The 27,148-nt window shown below is 50.3% G+C and overlaps 9 protein-coding genes across 9 annotated transcripts; 7 read left to right on the top strand and 2 right to left on the bottom strand.

Moving 5' to 3' along the window:
- Nucleotides 1-1,340: 1,340 nt before the first annotated feature.
- On the top strand, nucleotides 1,341-7,724 carry N7537_003023 (guanine nucleotide exchange factor DCK1; the record flags this gene model as incomplete). Its single annotated transcript, XM_056894081.1, has 1 exon — nucleotides 1,341-7,724. The coding sequence occupies one exon, from the start codon at nucleotides 1,341-1,343 to the stop codon at nucleotides 7,722-7,724; it is 6,384 nt and encodes a 2,127-aa protein (XP_056759076.1).
- A 904-nt stretch (nucleotides 7,725-8,628) lies between these two features.
- N7537_003024 (calcium/proton exchanger) lies at nucleotides 8,629-10,069 on the top strand (the record flags this gene model as incomplete). Its single annotated transcript, XM_056894082.1, has 2 exons — nucleotides 8,629-9,039; nucleotides 9,131-10,069. The coding sequence occupies 2 exons, from the start codon at nucleotides 8,629-8,631 to the stop codon at nucleotides 10,067-10,069; spliced, it is 1,350 nt and encodes a 449-aa protein (XP_056759077.1).
- A 583-nt stretch (nucleotides 10,070-10,652) lies between these two features.
- On the top strand, nucleotides 10,653-15,836 carry N7537_003025 (putative plasma membrane phosphate transporter Pho87; the record flags this gene model as incomplete). Its single annotated transcript, XM_056894083.1, has 7 exons — nucleotides 10,653-10,985; nucleotides 11,074-11,460; nucleotides 11,531-11,938; nucleotides 12,751-13,094; nucleotides 13,249-14,449; nucleotides 14,506-15,628; nucleotides 15,691-15,836. 7 exons carry the CDS (start codon nucleotides 10,653-10,655, stop codon nucleotides 15,834-15,836), a joined length of 3,942 nt encoding a protein of 1,313 aa, XP_056759078.1.
- Nucleotides 15,837-16,673: 837 nt separating this feature from the next.
- On the bottom strand, nucleotides 16,674-17,470 carry N7537_003026 (uncharacterized protein; the record flags this gene model as incomplete). The annotated part of the gene is made up of 2 exons (XM_056894084.1): nucleotides 16,674-16,680; nucleotides 16,785-17,470. 2 exons carry the CDS (start codon nucleotides 17,468-17,470, stop codon nucleotides 16,674-16,676), a joined length of 693 nt encoding a protein of 230 aa, XP_056759079.1.
- A 985-nt stretch (nucleotides 17,471-18,455) lies between these two features.
- On the top strand, nucleotides 18,456-18,987 carry N7537_003027 (uncharacterized protein; the record flags this gene model as incomplete). Its single annotated transcript, XM_056894085.1, has 2 exons — nucleotides 18,456-18,907; nucleotides 18,981-18,987. 2 exons carry the CDS (start codon nucleotides 18,456-18,458, stop codon nucleotides 18,985-18,987), a joined length of 459 nt encoding a protein of 152 aa, XP_056759080.1.
- A 602-nt stretch (nucleotides 18,988-19,589) lies between these two features.
- On the top strand, nucleotides 19,590-20,228 carry N7537_003028 (DUF2470 domain-containing protein; the record flags this gene model as incomplete). Its single annotated transcript, XM_056894086.1, has 1 exon — nucleotides 19,590-20,228. One exon carries the CDS (start codon nucleotides 19,590-19,592, stop codon nucleotides 20,226-20,228), a length of 639 nt encoding a protein of 212 aa, XP_056759081.1.
- A 777-nt stretch (nucleotides 20,229-21,005) lies between these two features.
- N7537_003029 (40S ribosomal protein eS8) lies at nucleotides 21,006-21,717 on the top strand (the record flags this gene model as incomplete). The annotated part of the gene is made up of 2 exons (XM_056894087.1): nucleotides 21,006-21,079; nucleotides 21,189-21,717. The coding sequence occupies 2 exons, from the start codon at nucleotides 21,006-21,008 to the stop codon at nucleotides 21,715-21,717; spliced, it is 603 nt and encodes a 200-aa protein (XP_056759082.1).
- A 466-nt stretch (nucleotides 21,718-22,183) lies between these two features.
- N7537_003030 (uncharacterized protein) lies at nucleotides 22,184-23,212 on the top strand (the record flags this gene model as incomplete). Its single annotated transcript, XM_056894088.1, has 1 exon — nucleotides 22,184-23,212. One exon carries the CDS (start codon nucleotides 22,184-22,186, stop codon nucleotides 23,210-23,212), a length of 1,029 nt encoding a protein of 342 aa, XP_056759083.1.
- A 436-nt stretch (nucleotides 23,213-23,648) lies between these two features.
- N7537_003031 (glucan endo-1,3-beta-D-glucosidase) lies at nucleotides 23,649-26,669 on the bottom strand (the record flags this gene model as incomplete). Its single annotated transcript, XM_056894089.1, has 7 exons — nucleotides 23,649-23,668; nucleotides 23,725-23,984; nucleotides 24,058-24,119; nucleotides 24,180-25,904; nucleotides 25,964-26,109; nucleotides 26,163-26,409; nucleotides 26,469-26,669. 7 exons carry the CDS (start codon nucleotides 26,667-26,669, stop codon nucleotides 23,649-23,651), a joined length of 2,661 nt encoding a protein of 886 aa, XP_056759084.1.
- Between the last annotated feature and the right edge of the window lie 479 nt (nucleotides 26,670-27,148).

The following is a 27,148-nucleotide window of genomic DNA, read 5'->3' on the forward strand; positions in this document are numbered from 1 at the left end:
TTTATCTTGGATGACTATAATAGGATCCTTGATAGTAGCAATTTGGAATCTATATATAGTCCTTCAGAGAAAGTACTTCTTGAAGCCCCTAGAAGACGCAACACGACTGTAGCTTATGACTACATGTATGTTTGTACTAGACATGAAACCGTTAAGACATTACTCCTATACACGGTATTCAGAGCTCTAGGATTCTAATTCTATTGAAGCATATGTAGCCAAGCATTCAAACTATCCGGCGTCGACTAACTACTAGACTACAAGACTACTACCACAGGACTGGCCAGAGACCCAGAAGAAGACCCTGGCGATAGGCTGAAAATGAGATGTTACATACATACCTGACGTACTTTTGAAACTGAATGCTATGTTTTGTTTTTGTTTTTTTGCTTTTTTACTCTTTTTACTCTGTCTTCTCTTATAGGTTGTAAGAGATTCGATCTTCTCATTGGCCATATTGACCCCACCGTTCGGGGCTTCACATTGTTTCAGGGGTATGGAGTGTTGTAGGGTACGGAGTACGGAGTACTATGTATGAAGCAAAGTATGTAAGGATCCATCACATTTTAATTGTAGATATGCACTATTTCAGGCGAATGGGAATAAACATTGAACTGTGTTCGTCAATTATTGATTGAACAAGCACATATGTTAGGAGAATGTAATCTTAAAATGTGTAGCTAACGGCAGATGAAGCAAGGCGAAGGCAGTTATCCTCCGAAGTCCCAGCTTCTGGTCCAAGAGATAGGCTGTGGGGGTGATCTTCGATCTTCGATTTTAATCTTTTCTCCTTTCAAGCTCTTGTGAGATATTTCCATTTCCTTCTTTTTTTTCATTCTTTTTCTTCGGATTGTGTGTTATTCTTTTTTTTTATACGGTGAGTGTCTTCCCCACGTCTCTTTAAGTGGCCTCCAGGTCTCCACCGAAATGTCTCTCAAGGGGGGCACGGATACTTCTCATTTGCGACTCAGACATTTGTGTCTTTTCGTGTAGAGAAACTACAACTCTCTGCGTGTTCTTTCCTCGCTTTCCGACAGGGCGACAACTCTTTTGGTCCTTGTACCTCCCTAATCATGCCTCTTTAGATCATTACTTGTCGCATAACATTCCTCGGATTCCCACATTCCTCTCGTTATTCACCCACGCCCCCCTCCGGGACCCAACGACTATCTCCCACTACATGTGGCTTCTGATTGACCGAAACGAACATTCCTCGAACTGATCCACGCCTCAGAAGCCCCTTCCCGCGAACTTTGCGGTCGGAGACCCATTTGCGGGGACTGGCACGCCACAAATCAGGTGTCTCGAGCTAATCGCGTCGAGCGATTCACAGCTCAGCCATGCCCTGGCGGCCGCTGCCTCGCATTGCCTTTGCTGTGGCCATATACCCTTTCAACCCCTCTTCCCCCGCAGATCTACCATTGGAACTTGGCGATGAGCTCTACATAATTGAACAAGGAGGCACGGACGGTGAATGGTGCCGAGGCTATCTAGTCGCGCCGCCGTCATTGCTGGCCGGCTTAACAAGCACCAAAGGCCAGACCCTCGAAGCTCGTGTGTTCTCGGGTATCTTTCCACGGAACTGTGTTGAGATTAGAGAGGTGCTGGGCGACGGTGATGGATACAAGGCACTACTCAATGCTGATCGGAAAAGCATTGATCGACTGACCTTGTCCGGTTTGGATGGAGACTACCTCCCCCGTAACAGTCTGGCTTATTCTGTCAGTGACTTACAGGCTGTTGGCGAGGTGTCGGACGTTGTCTTTGCGAAAAAGGGGAAACCTTCTCAGATTATCATTCACAAGACCGATGGGTCAGACCAGGCAAGTCCGCGATGGCGGACGGGCTCGATCCCGCATACGCCGGTCTCCTTTACTCCCCGTGACCCTGATGCGCCCAAACCTGCTGCCCCGGTCCCAATGCTCAAGATCGGTGATGAAACTCCGACTTCTCTCACAGAGCCACTAGTCGATGAGATCGCATCCTGTCTGCGCGAATGGCATTCTACTAATTTGCATGAACTGCTCTTGGAACGCCGGTATGGTGTGTTGGAGGAAATGTCAAACATTGTACAAGAGCTGGACTTTGCGAGACGACAGTTGCTACACAATGTTCTGACTGGAAAGGAGAAGGAAGCATTGCGGGACGAGACTGTCTGGAAACTGGTCAAGGCAAACAAAATGCTTAGTGGGGACGTGATAGTCCGCGATCCGGAGCAGAGAGGCCGTTTGCTAACAGGTGATGACTCTGCCATCCAATTGGCAAAGCTGCAGTCCGAGATGAGTATGCTCGACTCCCGTCCTACCCAAACATCCGATGCTACAGCCCTTCATCATTTGCTGCTAGAAATCAATGCGGTATCAGGCAATGCGCCGGGGCAAGTGACCATTGGGATCCAGCTGTTTTCCCGATCAGACGCCGGTTCACTCAGTCCATTATCTGAGACCTTTAGCTTAGATATTCCGTCTCCTGATAAGTTTGTCAACATGAGCCAAGGCAGTAGACTGAAGACACTGTTCACCGAATTGGCTGCAACAGACATCGGAGATGGGTCTGCGAATGGGCGGCAGCTCTATCTAGTTGCTTGGGTCCGTGCTCCAGAGTCGCGATCTGCAGCCGATACCACTCCCGTGTCGAGGTCATCAATCTCACGAGAAAGTCCGACCCCGACCAAGGCCGCGACAAATGGGGGCATTCAACCCTCGACCAAGGGAAGTTTGAGAACGCGACGCAGTATGATGTGGACGCCCAAGCAACGGGGACCGAGCTTCGATCAGCCATCTAAAGGCACTACCCAAAGCATTCCACGAACATCAAGCAGTGCATCCAGCGTCAAAGAGGCAACTACCCCTCAATCCGCCCCAACGAAGGAGGTCTCGGCGATTCGCACTGTTGGCGTAGGCATCTTGGAGATCTCGCCGATTCTCCGACAGGAGAAGGATGCTGAGCAGGTGATCAACATTTGGTCGCCCCGTCGAGACGGCGAAGACGGCGAGGGGTTGACGGATGGCTTTGACAAGTTAATCCGTGCCTTACTTCCTAGTCCCACCGGCCGGTATGTGCGTGCCGATCCTGCTGCACGTTTACACCTCCATCTACGCCCCTTTGTCAGTAGCGACGCCGAGTGCCTGATTCGTCAGAACCCTACCATATTACACGATGTCATCCAGACACAGCGCATTGGATTCTCCAAGGCTCCTACGAAGCCAAGATCCGATATTTACGTGACGCTCTCTCAGGCCGTATTCCCTACAGATGCTCTTCTGTCTCACCCGCAGGCTGGTCAAATTCCTCTGCAGGCAGCCAGCGGACTCCACAACCTTCAGCTTACTCTCGAGGTACGTGATGCTAAAGGAGCACGGATAGACAAATGTGTCTTCCCTTCGTCATCCAATACTTCGAACACGGCATGGCGCACTACAATCGCCCAGCGCGGCACGCCTTGGAACCAGACCATTCGCCTCAAGATCCCCACAGAACAAATTCCTGGCTCGCACATGGTGATGAGTGTTGCAGATGCGCCCGAATTTCCCTTTGCTCTTGCCTGGATGCCCCTGTGGGACCAGCAGGCTTTCATTAAAGATGGACGCCATTCTCTGCTGTTGCATGCTTATGACAAGCAGACATCTAGCATTGAGAATGGCAAGGGTGCTTATCTGAACCTCCCATGGAGCGCGCTCGGCAAGAATGAATCCGCTAAAGATGAAGCTGTGACGGGGCCATTGGCCACTTTGCACCTTGAAACTCACCTCTGCAGCACAGAGTACTCCCAGGATCAAGTCATTCTCAGTCTTCTCAACTGGCGAGAGCGGCCCGTGGACGAGGTCTTAGATACGCTGAAGCGTTTGCTCTTTGTTCCTGAGATCGAGATTGTCAAACAACTCAGCGGCGTCTTTGATGCACTGTTCGGGATCCTAGTCGAGAATGCTGGTAATGAAGAATATGAGAACTTGATTTTCAACGACCTGGTCACTGTTCTGGGTATTGTTCATGATCGACGATACAACCTAGGCCCGCTGGTCGACCGCTACGCCGATGAGCAGTTCAACTTCCCGTTCGTCACCCCATGTCTCATTCGAAGCTATCTGCGCCTCTTGAACGCAGCGACCGATGGTACGCAATCTCGCAATCTTCGCGCCGCCTTCAAGGTAGGACGCCATCTATTGAAGTTCATCATCAAGGCCCGCGAGCAGCAAAAGGCCAAGGAGGAAGGTATTGGCATCACCACGGTGCAATCCACCTTCAACAGAGATATGCATACCATTTTCAAGTCTCTGGAGACTTTGATGAAAAACTCCTCGCCGGCTTTGGTAGGTAGCAAAACACTGGTCGTTCAACATTTCCATACGTGGCTCCCTGAGCTCTCCCATGTTCTGAGCAAGGATGAAATGATTATGATCGCTCTAAGTTTCATGGATTCATGCAAGGATGTCACTGGCATGTTGATACTCTATAAGCTGGTTCTCATTCAGAACTATACCCTATTTGAGGTTTTCGCCTCTGGCGACGAGAGACGAACCTTGATCTCCAGCTGCGTTGGCTGGTTGGCTCCATACTGGGGCGCCACCTCGGGCGTCTCGGATTTGTATCGTGATCAGGTGCGGCTGAGCAGCTCAATTGTAGCTCAACTGCTCAGCCAGTCGGATCCTCTGCTTTATGGATTCATGCCAAGTATTGTCGCCTCTTACTGTGCTATCTCCACTGAAGGAGTAGAGGAGACGGAATACCTGTCTTTGCTTTTCAGCAAGGCTTTCCCCTTCCAGATGAAGACTGCCAAGACTCCTCAAAGCTTCGATGAGTCTTTGGTCGAACTGTCTGCGCTTATGGCTGCCATTGCCAAGATCCCGTCTCCCAAGCTTCCCAACTTGAAAGAATTGGAGCTTGCACTGTTTGTTGCTCAGACCCTTGAGGCCCACAACTCCATCCTTGACTGTGAGGCTTATCCCGAGACCTGGTTCAGTATTCATGTGTACAACCACCGCGCGACTATCAAAAGTCTTGAAATTATTGCAGTGTTGCTAATTGATAAACTCCTACCGGCACCGGATGATGCAGACACATTCGATACCAAGCTGTGGGAGTCATTCTTCACAACTCTGTTGAAGGTGATTTCTAGCGATGTCCTTGCGCTCGAGACATTCCCTGAGCAGAAGCGCCGTGCTGTCTGGAAGATCGCCGGCGATGTTCGTGAGCAAGGTGCGGACTTGTTGCAGTCTACGTGGGAAGCCATTGGTTGGGAGACCACGGATGACGAGAGAGGGCGCTTCAATTTGAAGAAGCTGGGCGGTTATCAAGTACAATATGTTCCCGGTCTGGTTCCTCCCATCATTGGTCTGTGTCTGAGTGTCCACGAGGGACTGCGACATGTTGCTGTACAGATACTGCAAACAATGATTCTGAGTGAGTGGGATCTGAACCAGGATATCTCCATTATTGAAACGGAGATCATCTCTAGCCTGGATGCCCTATTCAAGTCCAAGCAGATGAATGAGAGCGTTAGCCAGAAGATTTTCATCGGTGAGCTGTTGGATCTGTTCGAGACTGAGACTATATCCGATGATCTATTGTCGAACGCTGTCAAGAGTCTTGTCGGGACAGTCGATGAACTCTTGGATCTTTTGGTGGCCTCTCAGAGCGGCGCCTTAACGCAGAGTCTGCACGCTCTGAAACTGATGGAATATATGAAGGACATGGGTCGCGAGGATATCTTTATTCGTTATGTTCATGAACTTGCCGAGGCTCAGGCCGCAGCAGGCAATTTCACTGAAGCAGGTCTTGCCCTTCAGTTCCATGCCGACCTCTACGAATGGGATCTCACCAAGCCTCTGCCGGAGCTGCTCAGACCTGCATTCCCACCTCAAAGTGCATTCGAACGGAGAGAAGCTTTATACTTCTCCGTTATCCAGAACTTTGAAAATGCCATGGCCTGGGGCCCCGCGTTGGCTTGCTACAAGGAGCTGGCAGCGCACTACGAGCACACGACAATGGATTTCGCCAAGCTCTCCCGAGCCCAAAGCTCCATGGCTCGAATTTACGACTTCGTCGCCAAGGGCGGCAAACAATTCCCGCGTTACTTCCGTGTGGCGTACAAGGGTCTCGGATTTCCTCCCGGGCTACGCGACAAGGAGTTCATCTTCGAGGCATCCCCGACAGAACGCATGGCCTCTTTCGTGGATCGCATGCAGCGGGAACACCCTACTGCGCAGGTCATGTCTACTGGTGAAATTCCTGACTACGAGGGCCAGTTCCTTCAGATCAGCGCTGTCAGCGCATACCGCGATGTGTTTCATCCTGTCTACCAGCGCCCCAAGGTTCCGTCCTCTGTCCGCGAGCACTTGCTGATTTCGGATCCATCTCGTTTCTCTGCCACCTCGCGCCGACACACGAGCAGCTCGGACGTCCGTGAGCAATTCGTTGAAAAGCTCGTTTTCACTGTCTCGGAAGCGTTCCCGAATATCCTCCGTCGTAGTGAGATAGTTTCTGCTCAGGAGGTTGCTTTGTCGCCTCTGCAGACTGCCATTGAGCGCACGTGGCGCAAGACACAGGAGCTTCAGCTTATTGGCCGCCGTGCTGCGTCCGGTGAGGATTCTAATCTATCTAATCTGACTGAAGCTTTGGAATCACTGCTTGAGGTCAGATCGTCAACCTCTAACTGTGTGGCATTGTACCGTGTATTCCTATCCGATGCGGAGATGGCAAGGAACAAGCTGCTTGAGGAAATTGATGAAGATGCTGAAGAAGTACAAAAGACACAGCAGCCTGTGGACCCAATGGAGACTGCGCTCTCCGTTGCACTCGTCGACCATGCCTTGGCTATCAAATACTCACTGTCTCTTTACCAGCGTCCCGCTCAGCAAGCTACCCAAGCCGAACTGCTTCGGCGATTTGAAGATGTCTTCGAACCCGAGCTGGGTTCTCTCGCCCCAGCTCCGGAGTATTCATCATCTACACCCACCCAAACAGCCCGCCAATCACCCTCCTCGAGCGACAACCGCCGAATGCCGCCCATCCAGCGAATTGTCAGTCCGGAACAAGATCAAAACCGCGCAGCCCGAAGCAATGCCCACACGCGCAAGCGCTCCGACAGACAATCTGTCAGTCACCGGATCAGCATAATCAACCCCTTCAAACGATCCCACGGCGCCACCAATTCCATCTTCACAATCCAGCAATCCGACAGCAAGGGCCAAATAGTAGGTGAACAAGACGAAAACATCGACGATGACACGGCCACGATCCACAGCCGCACAACCAGCCACTCCCGCAGCGGCCGAAGCGAGAAGCGTCGCAGCTTCTTCGGCGGCGATAAGACATACAAGCACGGCTCCTCGCCGTCCGTCGCCCATGAATCCCAGACCTCACTGAACGCCCACAATGCCTCCCGAGACACGGCCACACGCTCCACCGACGGTCGCAGTCGCGCTGGCTCTCAGCACCGCGGCCCTACTGCCAGCGGTGCTGCCACGGATCGGGCTGCGCCCGCTTCCAGTGGTGGGTGGTCGACCCTCCCGTCCACGCGCGATTATTCGCGACCTGTCACACGCGACAGTAATGCGATGACCCTCACGACTACAAATGGCACAGCCCCTTTGTCCCCTGTGCTCAATAATAATAATACCGGGATGCGGGACTCTGTGCTCCGTCGTTTCAGTATGCTCAAGGGTGTTGGTCGCAAGAGCAGTCGGATGGATTTTAAAGCTAATGGTGCCCTTCCGGAGGAATAATGAAACCCCTTTCTTTTCTTTTTCTTTTTCTTTTTCTTTCCTTTTTTTTTCTATCCTTTATACCTCTTTTTTGTTTTTGTTTCTGTGTCTTGACCCTCCTTTTTTAACTTTTTTTCTTTCACTTCTTGATGTGACTTACTACCCTGATGTATTCTTTGCCTTAACTTTTTTTTTTGTTATGTGGACTGGGGTTCTCCTTTTACTGGTGTTAAAATATATATACCATGTGCTATATAGTTCCAATCTACATAATGCTATTTCCCATCTTAAGATCAACAGTGCTTCCAAGCTTCTTATATATACTAAAGTCTAAGTCGTCAGCATCCATGGATCTCCAAAACACAATTGTCCGTGCATCCAATCGTGGAATGTGGCAGTGCATGGTCTTGGCTTTAAGCTATAACCAATAAGAGTGACTAAAAAAAACCTGGCATGTGGAGTTCCAAGGCTGGTGGGTCGTAATCTCAAAGCTCGTCTCCCTCCCCACTGACTGGGCCACACTGGGCCACACTTACCTTGGCCACCACCTAACGCTCCACTTTTCTCCTCATGCTCCTAACATCAAGGCTGTGCTAACCTTGATTCCCACGGAAATCTCATGTTACAGTCGCTAAGAACGAAAAAAGTGGCTCGAACCCCGCCAATTATTTGTTCCTCAACCTCTTTGAAAGCTTGGTAGAAATCATGTGTGCGTTGATATACTCTCCTCCCCTTCCCCATCCCCTTCTCCCATTCTTCCCATCCGCTCCTTTCCGACTTTCTGTGAAAGTCCATCAAATTATAATCCATCCGTTCAGGCAACGGACCATAATTCATCAAACTAACTCCAGAGAAAAAAATTTATATTCCAGCTCTCCCAAACTTCCGCTCCCACTTCAGAAGCCACACCTTCGGGCCCAGAAGAATGAACTCTGGCAACAACGGCTCCCTGAACGCCAATGAGCGTACAGGATTACTTGGCGCACACCGTGGCTCCTTCTCTGGCCTCGAACCTCACGAGCACATTGAGCATGGACAGCACCACCACCACCCAAAGGATACCCGTGTGTGGGTGCACTGGCCGATGCACGTCGTTCATCTGACGTGGAGAACCATCGTCCGTGACTACGTCAATGTCCTGCTCATCTTCGTGCCATTGGGCATCATTTCCGGTGCCCTCGAATGGAACCCAACCACTGTCTTTATCCTCAATTTCTTTGCTATTGTTCCCCTCGCTTCGCTGCTTAGCTTTGCTACCGAGGAGCTGGCTGCTACGCTCGGCCAAGCCCTTGGTGGCTTGATGAATGCCACTTTTGGAAATGCTGTTGAGTTGATCGTAAGCTTACCCAACCCTCCCCGAATTGACGCCCTCAAAGCTAGCGGTTGATATGTTGGATATTACGCTAATTTTCTTTGTTCCTTGATAGGTCAGTATCATTGCCCTAAGACAGAACCAGATACGCGTCGTCCAGGCCAGCATGCTGGGCAGCATCTTATCTAACATCCTGCTCGTCCTGGGCTGTTGCTTCTTCGTCGGTGGTCTCCGCTACCGCGAACAGTCTTTCAATACCACTGTGGCATCAACCATGTCCTCGCTTATGGCTGTGGCCTCCGCGTCGCTTATCATCCCTGCCACACTCTACGCCGCGATCTCGGATAACTCCGTCGCCAAGCCGGACGGCACAGGTGAAATCACGGACCCGGACCGCGCTGCGCAGAAGAACATCCTCATCTTGTCACACGGCACCTCCATCATCCTCCTAATTATCTACGTCATGTACCTCTACTTCCAGCTGGGTTCCCACTCCGACCTCTTCGAGGAGACGAATGGCAGTGATACCGAGAATGTTGCTGGCACCGAGGAGGAGGAAGAGGAGGAAGAGGAGCGTATTCTCAGCCCCTGGGCTGCGGCCGTTGTTCTCGTCATCGTGACTATCCTCGTCTCGATCTGCGCCGATTACCTGGTCGATGCTATCGACCCCCTTGTAAAGACGACAGGTATGAGCAAGACGTTCATTGGACTAGTTCTGATCCCGATTGTGGGCAATGCCGCGGAACATGTTACTGCTGTTGTGGTTGCGTACAAGGATAAGATGGATCTTGCGATCGGAGTTGCTATTGGTAGCAGCTTGCAGATTGCGCTGTTTGTCACTCCCTTCTTGGTTATTCTCGGCTGGATCATGGGTATCGAGATGACACTCCACTTCCAGACTTTCGAGACCGTTGCGTTCTTCATTTCTGGGTTGGTTGTTACTCTGCTTATTCAAGATGGAAAGTCCAATTACCTGGAGGGTGGTATGTGTCTCGGCATGTATGTCATACTTGCCTTGGCGTTCTACGTCTACCCTGATACTATTACCAATTAAGCTATGGCTTGGGTTTGCGGTTTTATTTTCGGCTTGGGGAGGTTGTCGTCTCTGATGCTGTCTCTTTTGTTCATTTGAATCATCCATGCCCTAGCGTCTACCGCTTTTTCTTGTATTCTATGTCAAAATTCTTGTCTATAGTACATTGGTAGTCAAAAATTGCAAGTGCGGGTATATCTCTATAGGTATCTGTGAAAATTAGCTATAAAAAAAGTATTGTTAAAAAGCGAATTACTTGATGGAGTTATATTGACATCTTGTATATCTTGGAAATATATCTATGCTTAAAACAACTTAGAATCAACAGAAAACATATTCTTTTCACACATAGCCTTGAGCAGACAAATTGAAGCTTATGTTACCCCTTTCTTTCATCGTAATTTAAACTAATTATCCACTTATATCCATGGCCTTTCAATCCTGTTTCCATCAGTTGTACATTTCATGACCTCACATCGAAATTCTTGGCGCTGACTAAACCATACCGGAAATTTGCTCGAGACCGCAAACTTTCCAAAGTAGGCCGATTAATCACGACCCTGGTTCAATAATTGTACAGGGGCCAATTCACACAACCGCAAAAATGGCACCTCGACTCAACCTCTTCACAGCCAACAAGGCCGTCTCGGCCCTGCGCCAATCCACCACTCCCGCACTCTCCTCCCCCCGGAGCGTCGCCATCCCTCTCCGATTCCGCGCCGTCCAGTCACTACCCATTCAGCGTCGATGGAACTCTTCGCGCGATGGCTCGAAGAAGGTCGAGCCCCAGCCTGACCAGCAGACTTTCCCAACTGCTGATCAGCTGCCCGATGTTAGCGAGGAGGCCAACGAGATCTCCCGAATTATGGATAAGGAAAAGCGCTGTGATGGTATTCCTTCTACTCCGGAGTTGGATCAGGGGTCGCCTGTCGAGGAGGTGAGCAAGAATTCATAATACAATGGCTTGTTGGAAAGCCGAATGCGAAATCGCTGGATATGGTTGTTAACTGTGTTTCGTGGAATAGATCCTCAGCCGCGACGAGGACGCAATGAAGCACATGCCCAAAGTTATGCGCGACGCATTGAAGAAGTCTAGTGGCTCGCGCTCGTTCTCGACTTCCGCTCGAAGCCTTATGAACGATCTGCAGGGCGTTGAGCCTAACAATGAGGCTAACCTTATTCCTAATGTGCCTGGACTTGAGGGTGCTAGTGATGAGGCTGCTGCTGCTCTTGCTAGCATGATTGAGCAGGTGCAGGGCCAGGCGCTTGAGGAGAACCCTGGGCTTAAGTTCGATCCGCCTGCTGTTCCCGAGGACCTGAAGACGTTGAACTTCCGCAAGCGCTACGATACCATGCAGGACCAGTTCACTAAGATGATGATGGAGAGTGGGAAATTGACTAAGGCGCAGAAGGTACGGTTTTCTTCTCCCCGATTATGTCTGGTGTGGGTGTAGTTGAGAAAATTGACTAACTGAATATTAGAACATGTCTCTCATCCTGGACCACCTCCGCACCTCCTCTCCTCCCCAGATTAACCCTCGTCGCCGTCTTCTCGGAGCTCCCCCTGCATCCCAGCTCCCTCTCGACCCCGTCCTCTACCTCACTCTCGTTGTCGACTCCGTGGCGCCTCTCTTCCGAATCCGTCAGCAGAAGGGTATCGCCGGTGGCGGTACTGCCGTGCAGATCCCCCACCCGCTGACTCTACGCCAGCGCCGCCGTACCGCTATCAAGTGGATTCTTGATGCGTCTGATAAGCGACGTGATGCGCTGTTTGCGAACCGTGTTGCGGCTGAGGTAGTGGCCGTTGCTGAGGGTCGTAGCGGTGTCTGGGATAAGAGGGACCAGCAGCACAAGATTGGTATTTCTGGTCGTGCGAACTTGAACACTAACGTTCGTCGCTAAATTTGCCTTTTATCGGCTTGTATTTCTTCTATCTGGGTTTTGGGGTTTGTCTTGTATCTCTGAGCACTTCTGCATATGTACATTTATATAGTCTGGTCAAAAAAAATTGACTTTTATTCTTCATGGACTTATTGTATTCTCCGAGACAAGTACTACACAGTGGTCATCCTTCGAATTTGACATATGCCACGGAGTTTTAATGTGGCTTATGATCTCTCGATATCATTGCCCTATATAGGTATGGCTTACTCCCTAGTGTTACATGTTCTATTATTGGAGGACCACCTGCCCTGAATCAAACTTACTTGCACACCTTGCATATTAATTGCTTCTATACATTAACCCTATCTTGTTCTCTGTGACAGCTCTCCCAGTGTTTTGTATAGACCGTTGTCTGATAGGCCCCCGCCAAGCAGCACGCTTACCTAATATACAGCTTAGCTCGAAGCGCAACTTGTTCTTGGAGTCGGAGAAAGAAAATAAAAACGCCAATACATTCAATATTTTACATGCCTACAGTCTCGGAGTTGATTCCAACCGAATACACGATACACTTCCGATCAGTGGAGTGCCCCGTGCTATCATTGCGGACTTGACCATCACCCAGTGCAACCCCAAGCTACAGCTGACCGGCCTTCTCGACCCTCTTCGCGCCCCCACCCACGATAGAGCCCCCTCCTACATTCCCCTCGCTCTTGCGCCTCTCTCTACCCTTTGGATGACCTAGGCCGACTACCCTCCGGCCCCCTCCTTCGACGGTGGCTCCTACCTCGCACACCGATTCCATTGAACTTGTCGAGTACAACCCTACCTCCCACCCAGCTCCCACAAGCGCATCTGGCCCCGCTCGCTCAGACCGATATCAAGAAAGTGCTGGGCGGTTAGACCCTTCCGCCAACTCGCAGCCGCTTGCGGATCTTGATACAGTTGGGGAATCGCAGGAGAAGACATTAGAGTTTGACCGGCCTCAGGGCTCTCGTCTTCGGTTCTGGGCTGAGGCTCTCCGACGTCGCGCTCATTACGCATCGCACGGGAGCGTCGATCCTGATTCCAAAGCCAAGATGAAGTTCTCGCATAGTGTTCAGTTTAACGCGGTGCCCGATTGGAGCTCGAATTACATCGCGTACAGCAATTTGAAGAAATTGTAAGTTGTTGGCTTAACTTAGTTCGTGGGCTCGGTGGATGTGATTGTGTATACATGCAGATTCGGGGATCTGGATTGGTGTCACATTGCACAGGATCGATGCGTCTGGTCGGATAATTGCCTTAAATAGGTGCTGACGTTGCATTGTGACCAGGATCTATACCCTTGAGAAACAGTTCAATCGCATTGAGGGACCGGCCACCACAGATGTAGAGTCCGCTCCGCTTCTGGGTGCTGAACCGAGTAACCCGGATGCAGTCTTTAAACGGGCTCTTGATGTTGAGATGGATAAGATCTGTTCCTTCTATCGGAAGAAGGAGGCGGAGATTTTTGAACTCGCGGATGAGCTCATTAAAGACGCCGATGTATATCTTTCCGAAACGGACGGTGTCAACATGGATCCCGTCAGCGAGACAATCATCAAGGCAAGCTCCCGCCGCAACGGCAATACCTCGATTTCGCGTCGGCGGTCTAGTGCTGTGAGCAATGACTCGCTGGCAGACGACGAAGGAGAAGGTGGTGATAGCGACGATGACCGGTCCCCGACGACCCTCCCACAGCGTCGGAGATTACTGCGGTCTATCGATGGCGAGTCTGGTACTGACGACCAGTACGGTGATATGGTAGACTCTTCCTACTTTGGACAGTCGACTACCCGAGAACCGCACGACTCGCACTTCAACGACGAGGATTTCCTCGCTCTTTACAACACCGGTATATCGTTGAAGAAGCGCCTGATCGAATGCTACGTCTCGCTCTGCGAACTTCGCTCCTTCATCGAGCTGAACAAGACTGGTTTCTCCAAGGCACTGAAGAAGTATGACAAGACCCTGGACCGCAGTCTGCGTCGAGACTACCTAGCCTCTGTTGTCCACCCTGCGCCTCCTTTCACCGACAGCACCATGGCTGAAATCGATCGGCATATTGAGAATGTGGAGGGTGTGTATGCGGGCATCGTCACAAAGAACAACAGACAGTTTGCTAGACGCGAGCTCCGTTTGCATTTGCGTGAGCATGTCGTCTGGGAGCGAAACACCGTTTGGCGTGAGATGATCGAGATTGAACGTCGTGCGCAGGCCGCCAATGTTGGTATTCGCCGGACCCTTCTGGGTGGCGATGAGGACCCGGCCACTGCAAGGCGCCAGGGCGACAAGAATGAGATCCGCACCCAGGAGATGTCAACGCCGCTTGGTCGGTTCCAGTTCCCGTCGTGGCTCTGCAGCTTGAGCTTTGGTACGCTGGTATTTAGTATCGCTCTATTCGGCGCAATGCTTTCCGTGAACGTGATGGAGACTCCCGAGGAGCAGAATTGCTTGGCTATGTTGATTCTCGTCAGTATCTTGTGGGCCACTGAGGTATGAGATACTGTTTGTTTATTTCGCTCACATTGAATGCTAACATCGAGTAATAGGCTATTCCGCTGTTTGTCACTTCGCTTCTTATCCCATTCCTAGTCGTGACTCTAGGTATCATGCGGTCAGACGATGAAATTCCCGTGCGGTTGGGACCCAAGGAATCAGTCGGTAAGGTGTTCGCAGCGATGTGGACTCCTGTGATTATGCTGCTCCTAGGTGGCTTCTCAATCGCAGCGGCACTGTCCAAGTACGATATCGCACGACGCATGGCCATGTTCGTGCTAAGCAAAGCCGGGTCAAAGCCATCTGTGATGTTGCTGACCAACATGTTTGTAAGTATGTTCCTGAGCATGTGGATCAGTAATGTTGCATCTCCCGTGCTCTGCTTCTCGATCATCCAGCCTTTGCTGCGCAACATGCCTCCCGAGTCAGACTTTGCCAAGGCACTCGTGTTGGGTATCGCATTAGCCGCCAATGTCGGCGGTGCAGCGTCCCCAATTGCGTCGCCCCAGAACATCATTGCCCTGCAGAACATGGAACCGAACATCAGCTGGGGTACATGGTTCTTCATCGCACTGCCCGTCTGCATCATCTCCATTCTCCTCATCTGGGTTCTGCTGCTGGTGACATTCCGTCCGGGCCGTAACGCAACTGTCATACCTATCCGCCCTGTCAAGGACCGCTGGACCGGCATCCAGTCCTTCATCAGCATCGTCACCCTCCTGACGATCATCCTCTGGTGCGCTAGTCACCAACTCGAACACATCTTCGGCGACATGGGCGTTATCGCTATCATCCCTCTCGTCCTCTTTTTCGGAACCGGTATCCTCAACAAAGAAGACTTCAACAACTTTCTCTGGACAATCATCATCCTCGCCGCCGGTGGACTGTGTCTCGGCAAGGCTGTCACCTCATCCGGCTTGCTACACACAATCGCAATGGGAATCACCGCCCGCGTCGAGAACCTCAGTCTGTACAGCGTCCTCTTGGTCTTCTGTTCTCTCATCCTTGTCATGGCCACTTTCATTTCGCATACTGTCGCCGCCCTTATCATTCTCCCGCTTGTCCGCCAGATCGGCATTAGTATGGAGAACCCTCACCCCAACTTGTTGGTCATGGCTAGTGCATTGATGTGCTCTGTTGCGATGGGGTTGCCCACGAGTGGATTCCCTAATATGAGTATGTTCTTCTCTTCCTTCAGCTCACTTGTATTGAGCTCCTTGCTAACTCGTCCTTTTTAGCTGCTATCATGACCGAAGTACCCCAGACAGGCCAGCGATACCTCCAAGTGCGCCATTTCCTCACTCGTGGCGTCCCTGCCAGTCTCATGTCCTTTGTGGTAATTGTCACCCTTGGATATGGACTGATGTATGTTGCGGGGTTGTAGGGTTGATGGTGTGGTGGGATGGTCTCGTGACACTTTTGGAGAAGTTGGCTGTCTGCTGTTTTTTTTGTTAGATCGGTTTATATACTCGGCATAAACCAAGAGAAGAGAAGATATATGGCTTGGATATACTACCTATTCTTTTCTCCTTGTGTTAAGTGTTATTTGGATTCATTGTATTTAATTTTCTTCGCTTCGCTATGTCCGGTTTCTGTTGGGATTGGATTGCACAAATGATAATAGATCACTACATAGTAGATGGGTTGTCCAGAGTGTTTTAATGCACGTGTCTTTCTAATGGCTTCGATCGCGTATGAGTGGTTACACCTGTCCGACTTCCTTTTCCAAGCAATATGGACGCCTGAATGACATCTAAGAGGGTTCTGTGCAAGGTTTGGGGAATCCTCTTTCCCTGCCTTGATATTTACTAGTTACCTTTTTTCAATCTACGCATCGTATTGAAGACAATAATAACGCAAAAGCATAGTTCATTATCCCAATGCTCCAGACCCAGATACTTTATAAGACTGAAGGCTGAAGGTACCGTACACCACAAAGACACCACACTTTGAGGCCAGATCTAGGGAGATGACCTCGCTGAAGACAAGAAAGACCAAAGAAAAGGAGGTAGAGATGAGAAATGTAAAATAAAGTAATAAAAAAAAATCAACCCATGCATCGTGCATCACCGTAATATAGCCCATAAACAAGTCATTGAAGGTATCCGTAAACACACCCGATACACCCATACAACGGGTCCCAGGTGTTCATCGAGATGAGATAGGATAAGCAGATATAGAAGGGAGGTATATACTCTTTTCTATTTTCTGAGCGGCAAGATTAATTACTAGATCGTCAGTCAGTGAAATGCACTAACGGTAACATCGAGTCAAGTTACAGCGACGGGGAAGGTTAGGGTTAGATGTGACGGGACAAAGGGGGGATACTAACAGCAAACCAATCGTCAAATCACCATGAATCTTCGCCTTAAGCTGAACCTCAATATCCAGATTCAAGTCCAACCGCAAACGAAGCTGCTCGTCCCGACCACCATCCTCCTCCTCCTTTTTCTCTCCGCCACCGAGGATCCCGCCAACGGCCTTGCCCGCACTACCAGTCGCCCCGTTCAGGGCATTACCAGCTGTGTTCTGCACGAGTTGGCCGGCCTGGTCGACGCCACCAACGCCCGGAAGTCCGCCGAGCGGACTGCCGTTTTGTTGCTGTTGCTGTGGCTGGCGCTGGCGACGGACACGACGCTGGGGTCTGGGCTCTGGTTCCATTTCGCTGCGGGCGATGGACTCGGTATCTGATTCTTGGGGGCGGGGACGAGGTCTGCGACGACGACGTTCGGGCTTGGGTTGGGGTTGGGGTTCTGGTTCTGGGTCTGCTTCGTCTTCTTGTTCTGGCTCAGGCTCAGGCTCTGAGTCTGGTTCTTGTTGTTTGGCGGGTTCTTCGGGCTTGGGGTCGTCTTCTTTGGGTTGTTTGTCCTGGTCCTGGCCCTGTTCCGAAGATGGAGGGGTTTGTTCTTGCTTGGCGGGAGATTTCTTGCCTAGCTTAGGAGGGGCACGTTTTGGTTTGTTTGGAGTTGTGTTTGTTGAATCGGGATTAGGGGTGGGAGGTTGTTCTTGATCGGACATGTTGGAAATAAAAGAAGGAGGTTGTTAAGGAGGGAAATGAGGGGAATATGAATTGATTCGAGAATGAGATATAGAAGGACAATGCGTCAGAAACGGGATAAATGAAGTACTATGTAATCGTGCGTATAGTGTAATGATGTAGATTGCCCAACCGTTTATATCATCGGAGGAGCCACTCGGCTTGGATAAAACCGGGCCTCGTAAATAGAATCTAACCGCCTCCGACGTCAGTTTGGAATTTGTTGGAGACCTCTACTGTAGTTCAGAAGTCAGTGGGTACTGCATAGATGATGGGGAGGGGGAATACTGAAACAGAAGTTATGACGTCCGGGACAAGGATCAAGGCGTGGAGTATGGAGCAACCTTGTATAACATCAGGTTCACGCGCCAATCAGATGAGATGTCGGTGAATTTAGTGCATTGACGTTCTCCACTGAAATCGAAATAGATTAAGTAGACGTAAGTAGACGTAAGTACTATCGGAAATGATATGACGCCATTCGACGTCAAGGTCTTCATAGTAATAAAAAAATAAGTCGGCCAATGATCCATCCCACAGATGAAAGGGACTTTTTTTCTTGTTCCTGAGGTTGTTCTATTGGTTCAGGCCAGTCTGCCCGTTGTTTCCACGGATTGGGATGGGGCCCGATATGTAATTGGCGGGTTTCCTGACATTCACCGTGGAGTATTCTCTGTGGACACGGCCATTGTGACAAGTCTAGGGAGATGTCTGATGACGGTTGTGGAGGGAAGGAGAGCAACAGCCTTCAACGTCATGCCCCATCCTTGATATGATGTCGGTGCCATTTCCCCTTCCATCATATCATATTGTCCCTTTCTTTCCTTTTTGGTTTATGTTTAGGATATCCTTCTACTTTTTATACACTTTTTTTTTTATAACTTTTTTGAAATATATCTTCCCACCTCTATACTCTATACTCTATAATCTAGTCTCATATCATCCATCTCATCCATCTCATCCATCATGGCGACCGTTGAAAAGACCAAACAACAGCCCAAGAAGCTTCCCGTCCAAGAGGACCTCTCCGACGGTGAAGACTATGACAGCGCCGACGACTACACCGACGAGGAATATGAGGAGGAAGTACCACAAACCAAGACCCAGAAGGGAAAACAACTGCAGAAGAAACCCCTACAGAAACAGAAACAACCCGTTCAACAATACGATGATGACGAATACACGGACGGATCGGAATATGGCTCAGACGAGTACGAATACTCCGACGACGATGAAGCCGTACAGCCCTACTCAAATGAAAATTCAGACTTCAAGCCCAACGGAGGCATGGACGTCCTCCACAAGGAGGAGAAATCAATGCTGGACGAGGAAGGCATGAAGTTGAGATTGGAACTGAATCTGGAAATCGAGGTCGAGCTCAAGGCACGCATCCACGGTGACCTCACCCTAGCTCTCATGTAAGTAATAACCGAGGCATGCAATCCCTCCCCCAAGACCCCTTGAAGAATGTCTGCTCAAAGACCGAACTAGGAGTTGATCGCGTTTTATCAACAACAGGGCTTGATCACCCAATTACCCATTCTGGTTCCATTGCCAATATCACGAAGATCCGACGTCGTCACGAGTGATCCTTTTTTTTTTTTTTTTTCAATGCTTCAATGCTTCAATTGTTTCAATGCTTGTCATAGAGCCATGCTTTTTTTTGGGGATTTAATATCTTTCCATTTGTTTGGCATCCTTTTCTTTTTCTGCAATGGTTTTCCTGGTCGGCGCGTAGGGCCAATGGATGCAATACCCCGGAGTGTATACTGCTATGTATATTCCTTGGGCAATCACTTGAATGGAGTTGGATTCAAAAAATTTTTTTTTTTTTGCTGCAGTAGCAGCAGTACAGCAGTGCAGAAATGGAATAGTGTAGTAGTGTGGTGTGATGAACGTCAAGTGTCATGGCGGAAACTGTGAAGCCGAGGCCGGGGTCTTGGCGCAGATTTTCGACTGACCCGCTGTGTTACTCCCCTCTTACATTGTACTCGGTGTTATTCTGTACTCGGTCCATTTTCCAATTTTCAATTGTCTCACTTGTTTCTCATAATCCAATTGACACTGTACACCTCTCTCCCACCCAATACAACCGCCACCATGTCGTCCAAAGACTTCATCATCAAGCACATGAACGCCGACCACCAAAACTCTCTCGGACTATTCCTACAAGCTTACTGCGGTATCACATCCACCCAAGCCAAGAACGCCCAATTAGAAGAACTCAGCACCTCAAATTTGATCATCACCGCTCACGGTACCCGCTACATCGTCCCTATTGAACCCCCAATGAAGAACTACTCCGAGGCACGCAGCCGAATGGTCGCCATGCATAAGGAGAGTCTAAAGCGTCTGGGTCGCAGCGAAATCACACTTACAGAGTACCGTGCCCCGCGCGGCATCCAGGCCGTGATCTTTGTGCTGTGTTTGTTGTTCTACGTCACCTGCTTCCAGCGCAGCAACCTGCAACCCGGTGCCGATCTTTACGAGTACTTGGGACTCCAGCGTGTGCCCTGGTTCCCGCGTCTCGTCTGCATTACCCAGCCGTTCGTCGTGGCTATTCATATTATTGAGACCATCGCGCTGGTTGTGACTCAATTGAAGCCGTTGAATGTACCTGTTATGTCGGGTTTGTGGTGGAAGTGGGTTGCGTCGTGTTCCGTTGAGGGATACGGTTCATTCTCGCGCATTAAGCAGTTCGTGAAGGAGCAGGAGGCGAAGAACGGCAAGAGCCAGTAGAGGGTAGTGACATGGGCAGTCAGCATGGGTAGTCAATGGTGACACCTGCAATTACTGGCGGAGAAAGTCGATCATTTGTATTTGTATGGATTTCGGGATTTCCAGGATAACTAGAAATTGACACAATTAAATTTTCAATGCTGTACAACGTGAGGATGTAAATGGCTTGAAAATGGTCAGATCGTGGTCGATGGCCCCTTCCAGATCATGAATTACTATTTGTAACACGTGACTATGTGCTGAGTCAGGCGCCAAACATCACCTGACCGATCCAGTGACCGATCCAGTGACTGGGGCCACTAATCCAAATCTGGTCTAGTGTCGGTTAGGGCACTACACAAGCGAGCGACACAGTGCGCCCTGCGAAATTCAGCGACTCCACGACCTCAAACTCCCACGACAACCCTACGACAACTAATCTGTGTTTCTGGTGAAGGGCTGCACATTTAGAGGTGAGTTATCCGGCTATCTCAACTCCTACAAGGTTTCTTTCGAAAAATTCTGTTTCGCTCGCTGCGCCCATCAATTTCGATCATCGGTATTCAATTCCTCTACATTCAACTTTCGATCCTGTCTCGCCTTCAACGGTCATTCAACCACTCCGCAACCACCGTCGCCCAACTGTTCGATATTCGAAGATTGATTTTGTACGGCGCTCGCGACGAAACAGAAGGATTGAAAGGGAAAAAAAAAGAAGAGAAAAACTTGTTAAAGGTCCACAAATCAACAACATCTAACTTGTGTCCGTCGACTTAGACCCCTCCATCAATCGCAAACATGGGTATTTCTCGGGATTCTCGCCACAAGCGCAGCGCCACCGGTGCCAAGCGCGCTCACTACCGCAAGAAGAGGTACGATTCTATCAACCCAGCATGAGGTCGAACATTTTTCTTTCTTGGAGGGAGAAAAAAATGGATTCGATATACCAGTTGCAGATTCTTACATGTCTTCGTTCTACAGAGCGTTCGAGAAGGGTCGTCAGCCCGCCAACACCCGTATTGGCACCAAGCGCATCCACCTTGTCCGCACCCGTGGTGGTAACCAGAAGTTCCGTGGTCTCCGTCTCGAGTCCGGTAACTTCTCGTGGGGCTCCGAGGGTATCTCCCGCAAGACCCGTGTCATTGGAGTGTCCTTCCACCCCTCCAACAACGAGCTGGTCCGCACAAACACCCTGACCAAGTCGGCCGTTGTCCAGATTGACGCTGCCCCCTTCCGTCAGTGGTACGAGGCCCACTACGGCCAGCCCATCGGCCGTAGACGCCAGCAGAAGACTGAGGCTACCGAGGAGAAGAAGTCCGCCTCCGTCGCCAAGAAGCAGGCCGCCCGCTTCGCCGACTCCGGTAAGACTGAGTCTGCCATCGAGCGCCAGTTCGAGTCCGGTCGTCTTTTCGCCGTTGTTGCCTCGCGCCCCGGCCAGTCCGGCCGCTGTGACGGTTACATTCTGGAGGGTGAGGAGCTTGCTTTCTACCAGAAGGCTATCCGCAAGTAAACGAAAAAATAAAATATTCGGTTGTTGCAACGGGTGGATCGGAGTTTCAGCTATGTCATGATCAGAGCATCCACAGGATGCAATTTGTCTGTAGAGCTCTGAGCCGTCAAATCCATGGGAATTGTTCCTAGTTTCATCTCTTCTTTGATAGTTGGCATTCCTTGCGTAGTGAGCTTGTGTAGTGAGGATACAAGTGTCGAGTATCGTGACACTTGGGAATAGTACATTGTCGACAAGCTGCGGCACGATATACTTGGACTTGGGTACAGATGATTAACATACGAGTACTATGAACATAGTTTGATGTTTTAATTTATTCTTTTCTTACAAAATTCATCAATGCTCCTTGTGTCAAGTGTAGATCCTTGAAACATAGAAGGAACACTCTCCGGGGGTACTCCCCGGGCCCGAGCTCGATCCTTATCCATCTCACCCCCGCAGCCCAATCTTCCCTCAAACAACCAACATGACGACCATCAAAACCCGCATCTGCATGATATCAGACACACATACAGCCCCTCCATACCCACCCCAAAGTACAGACAATGCCTACCGCTACCCCCTCCCAAAAGCAAACATTCTCCTCCACGCCGGCGACCTCACAAAAGTGGGGTACCGCGTCGAGCACGAAGCAATGATCGCCATGCTCGCCGACGCCGACGCCGAGCTCAAACTTGTAATAGCAGGGAACCACGACATAACCCTAGACGAAGAATACTTCACAACCGTCGGCTACAAACGCCACAAGCGCCCAGAGAAACTAGGCGAAGAATCCATCCTGCTCTCGGACGATAACCTCCAAACAACCCTACGCACCTCTTCAACCGAGAACCCAAACACAGACTCTCTAAAAGCATACGTTCGCTCCATAAAATCACTCTGGACGAGCGATGCCGCCCGCAATGCAGGGATCATCTACCTAGAAGAAGGAATCCATTCCTTCACACTCTCAACAGGTGCAACATTCACTCTCTATGCATCTCCATACCAACCGGAATTCTACAACTGGGCATTCCCATACCCCCGTGATCAAGACAGATACAACCCCGCCCCCGCTGCACACCCACAACCTCAAAATCCAATCCCGGATTACCCGGCCATCGACATCCTACTAACCCACGGCCCGCCCGCCGGAGTCCTGGATCAGGTCCCGCCTGATTTGAACGTTGGATGTGAACATCTCCTTCGTGCGACGCGGCGCGCAAAGCCGCGACTACATCTCTTCGGTCATATTCATGAAGGGTGGGGTGCGCAGCGTGGGGTGTGGGATGATGAGGTCGGTAGGGGTGGTGTTAGACTTGAAGATGTGCCGACGGATGCGGAGGAGATGCTAGAGAATCGAGGCGCGTTTTATGATGTTAGTGCTGGGGCCGAGCGGCCGCTGCGGGTTGGGGAGGAGACGCTTTTTGTTAATGGGAGTATTATGACGGTTAATTATCAGGCGAGGAATGCGCCGTGGGTGGTGGATATGGAGCTTCCTGTTTCCGGGGGATAGATGTTGGTGGTTTATTGTTCGGTGACTATGGATAAATTACTGGACTATAATAGGAAGTTGGTATTGATGCTTGGGGAATAAGGGGGGCGGGTAGAGAGACTGGGTTGTATCCAGATATATATTTACCAGGGGTTAGGATGAAGATATATACACACAAAAAGAAGTATCGATTGGGAATTATTTCTACAATCAAGGATAGTCGGCCCAAGGTATAGGAGCCAGTAAATACCTATCTGACATTGTCATTTCGTTCTATATACACGCAGTACAGCACAAGAAATAGCTACGAAGAAAACCCTCTGAACCAACACAGTACCACCCGAGAAACAGGTCAGAAACAGAACAAGAAGCAAATCAAAATCAAATCACAAGGCCAAAATAAATAAACGTATGCAAACTAACTCGCAACTCCATAACTCTAAGAAGTAAGACCCCTCTAAGAAGCACCACCGAGACCTATGATATTTGTTAGCTTTTGCAAAGACATCATATTCTAGACGCAGGAGACTCACCAGCAGCAAACGCCAGGTACCAAGTACGCGAAGCACCACCATCAATCCAGCTGTAGTCGAAGTCCGGCTGTGTGAAGAATTCCCACGACGATTTGGGATCGACGAGGGCCAGGTTGGCGTATAGCACACCCCTCCATCCGCCCTCGACCTTGGAAGCCGGGGTAGAGGCATTTTCAGCGAACATGGCCTGCCATTCCTGGTGCACGAATTCCTTTCGGCGTGTGAAGGGGCTGTGTGGCATCAGTGGTAGCATGTGGATACTGTGGTGTTTGTTAGCAATAGCTCATAGTTCAGAGTGAAACAATAGCGCGAACGGTTGTATAGTATACATACCCTTGGATGAATTCGAGGTTGGCGCCGAAGTAGGTAGTGTGATCGACCTTGTTCTCGAAGAGCTGTTTTGGATTTGTTAGTCTTGAGTTTGGTTAGACAGGGATGAAAATAGCGGCACTTACAATTCCAGTTACTTTGTTTGCAGTAAAGTTTGCCGGTTGGTTGACATTGTCATCCTCCATCAAGAAGTAGTTATTGAGCGACCGACCCAGGATGCCGAGCATGATATTGCCACGAGCTTCCATGCTAGCATCGCCGGTTGTCTGTCCCCACATTTTGATCGCATACGCGAACATGGTATCTTCCGAGGTCGATTCCTGATCCTTTCCATCGAAAGACTCGAACAAACCCTTCGCCCACGAGTGGCCGTTATACCAATCGAAAGAGCGCGAGAATGGGAAGTGCGGGTCATCTGCAACAGAGTTACCAGCATCACGAACGAGCATGTTGACCCACTCCTTGTTAGCGGCTAGCCAGCTGGGATCAAGAGAGCCGATGATAGCGGCTGTTTGGATGAAGTAGCCGTAGTGGAAGTGGTGGTCATTGTATGCGGTGTTTCCGAAATCCTGGTTCAGGTCGCCGTCGTAGCCGGCGGTCGAGACAACACCCTTCCAGACGGCGTCGTAGGCGAGCGGGTATTGCTGCTTGTTCTGTACGAATAGATCGAAGGATTTCTTGAGTTGTTGGAAGGCGTCTGTTGCTAGATCGACATTGTTACCAAGCTGGTTGACAGTGTACACGAGCGTTGCGAACTTGCTCAATGCCTTGCCGCTGTAGTACATGCTGTTGAGGCTTGTCTGCTCTGAGATGTTCTGTTTGAGCTCGTGGGGAGCAGCCTCGAGAATGGCGTGCTGGGCTGTGGCGGAGAGGTTGTGGGCACTGCCATGAGTGGTTGACCACGGGGCGAATCCGATATCGATGGGGAGATTTTGCTCGACCATAGTCCAGCTTTCTCCGATCACGGCGGTGGAGTTGCCCTTCGTTGTGGTACGGAGGTGAATATCGGTGATACGGCCCTGGGTGGCATTGTCGAAGGAGTGGACGTGATGGGGTAGAGCGAACATGATCAGAGGCGTACCCTTAACATCCTTTCCGGCCTTGGTCCAAGAGAGCGTGTAGCTGCCCACATCATCTGTTACAGAGCCAGATATCTCTCCTGCTACCGGGTAGACACCAGACGAGTTATCATAGAACTTCTCGCCAGAATTCCCTGCGGGGTTCTTCGCGACTTGGATAGTACCAGAAAAGCCCTCGGGACCGCGGAGATTAGTATTTGAGACCAGCTTGAACTTCGGATCCTGGCCATCGGCCGGAGTAGCATAGACAAGCCAAGTCGTGTCATCCTCAAGGAACACCTGGTACTTGAAGATACCGGGCCTAGGCGAACCGGCGCTGACGACCTTGCGGAAGAAAACACCACTTTCGATCAGGGGCTGCAGATCATTGTACACAGCTGTTGTGTAGCCCATGCCTTGCACAACGGGGAAGGTGATCTGCTGAGCCGAGCCTGGGGAGCGCTTGATCACAGCGTGGGCCGAGAAAGCCCTTGGCTGTTCGACGTTCATGACGGAAGACTGGTCAAGTTCGGTTGCAGAGAACACCAGATGTTGAATGCCGACTGGGTTGATGTAGTACTGCACTGGCTTCCCGGGGATTTTGTCATTCGGGGGCCCGTATGCGAGCATGTGAGCCTCGATATGGGAGATACCCATACCCCAGCTCTTCAGGGAGCCGCCTCCTTTTGACCATCCCAGAGAGTAGGGCTGAGCAAAGGTAGCATTGGTCTGAGAGCCCAGGAAAAGGCCGGCGTAGAACTTATTCGTCGCAATAGGGTCTGTGGTATTGGCCTATATTACAACGTTAGAATGTTCCATCTGTATCTTGCCCGCATTGGGGAGTATCTTACGTGTTCGTTCTGCACAGGGTGGTCATCTCGAGACTTGATATTAGCAGGGACAGAACCAGTCGCAACTGGCTGGAAGATATCTTGGCCGTGCATGGTTTTAGGATGATCTGATGCAACTGGGGGTGAAGAAACTGTGTCCACAGGCCCTACCAAGTATTAGAATATGTATAAAGTGTTAATATTTCATGTTCAATCATACCGTGCGCCACAGTGGTGCTTGGTTTGGCCTGTGGGGAGTTTGTCACAGATCCAGCTGTAGGAATTGGCGCTGAGTGTTTAGGCTGTTGTGCTGAAGTTGTCGCTTGAGTCGCAGTCGGTGCTGGTGCAGCAGTATTACCACCTATACCCAACAGACCTTCCAAGCCGTCAACGAGTCGGGCAACGTCAATCTGTGGAAAAGGCTGCTGAGATGAATGACCGTCCTTTTCTAAAGCTACTCGATACACCTAGTCCAAAAGGTCAATACCATGCCATATGCCATGTAGCACATTCCTCTGAGACGTACTGGGTGAGACTCAGGAACGAGCAGCCTGTCTTCAGTGTTTGAAGGTGGATATTGAGTCTCAAAGGCACCTGCAGACTCGGTAGTTGTGGTTTGCAGAGCAGCTTCTACCCCATTTCCCACATGCGGGAGACAGTAGGCTATGTCTGTGGCTAGAAACCAAGTCAGCAAGGCTGTAGACTTCCATTTCAAGCGTGAGTCCATGATGAAAAGCCAAGTCTCGTCAGGAGCGTTAAACACGCGGAACTTGTAGGATGTCTGTGTGCTGTTCCTCAATTCAACCCAACCGGATATGAATTACTCGAGGGTAGACAGCTTCAGAGGAGTCCAAAAGGCAGGGTGAAACCGGCAAAGGAGATAAATAAATCCAGAGGAAAGCACACTTACAAATATGTAGCTATAGATTCCAGGAGACGGACTATACCCCCTCGGAGCTCAGACACTCAAACACTCAAGTCCAGATTGGGACAACACAAGGGCTGGTTTGCGGTGAATGGCCCGCAGATAGATTCCGTAGACTGTCGATCTTTCATAGATATTAGCAGTGCACAGTCTTTAGCCAAGGGGAATGACGTGGGTTGAATATCGTGTCTGGCTCAGCAATGTAGGGAGCACGCAACACGTCGAGTCCGCGTGCGCTCCCTACCCTCAGGAATGTGTGCGGGAATCACTGCAACGACCAC

Source organism: Penicillium hordei (assembly GCF_028827395.1).
Source record: "Penicillium hordei strain IBT 12815 chromosome Unknown utg000001l_segment0_segment0, whole genome shotgun sequence".
In the NCBI taxonomy this organism is placed as follows: Eukaryota; Fungi; Ascomycota; class Eurotiomycetes; order Eurotiales; family Aspergillaceae; genus Penicillium; species Penicillium hordei.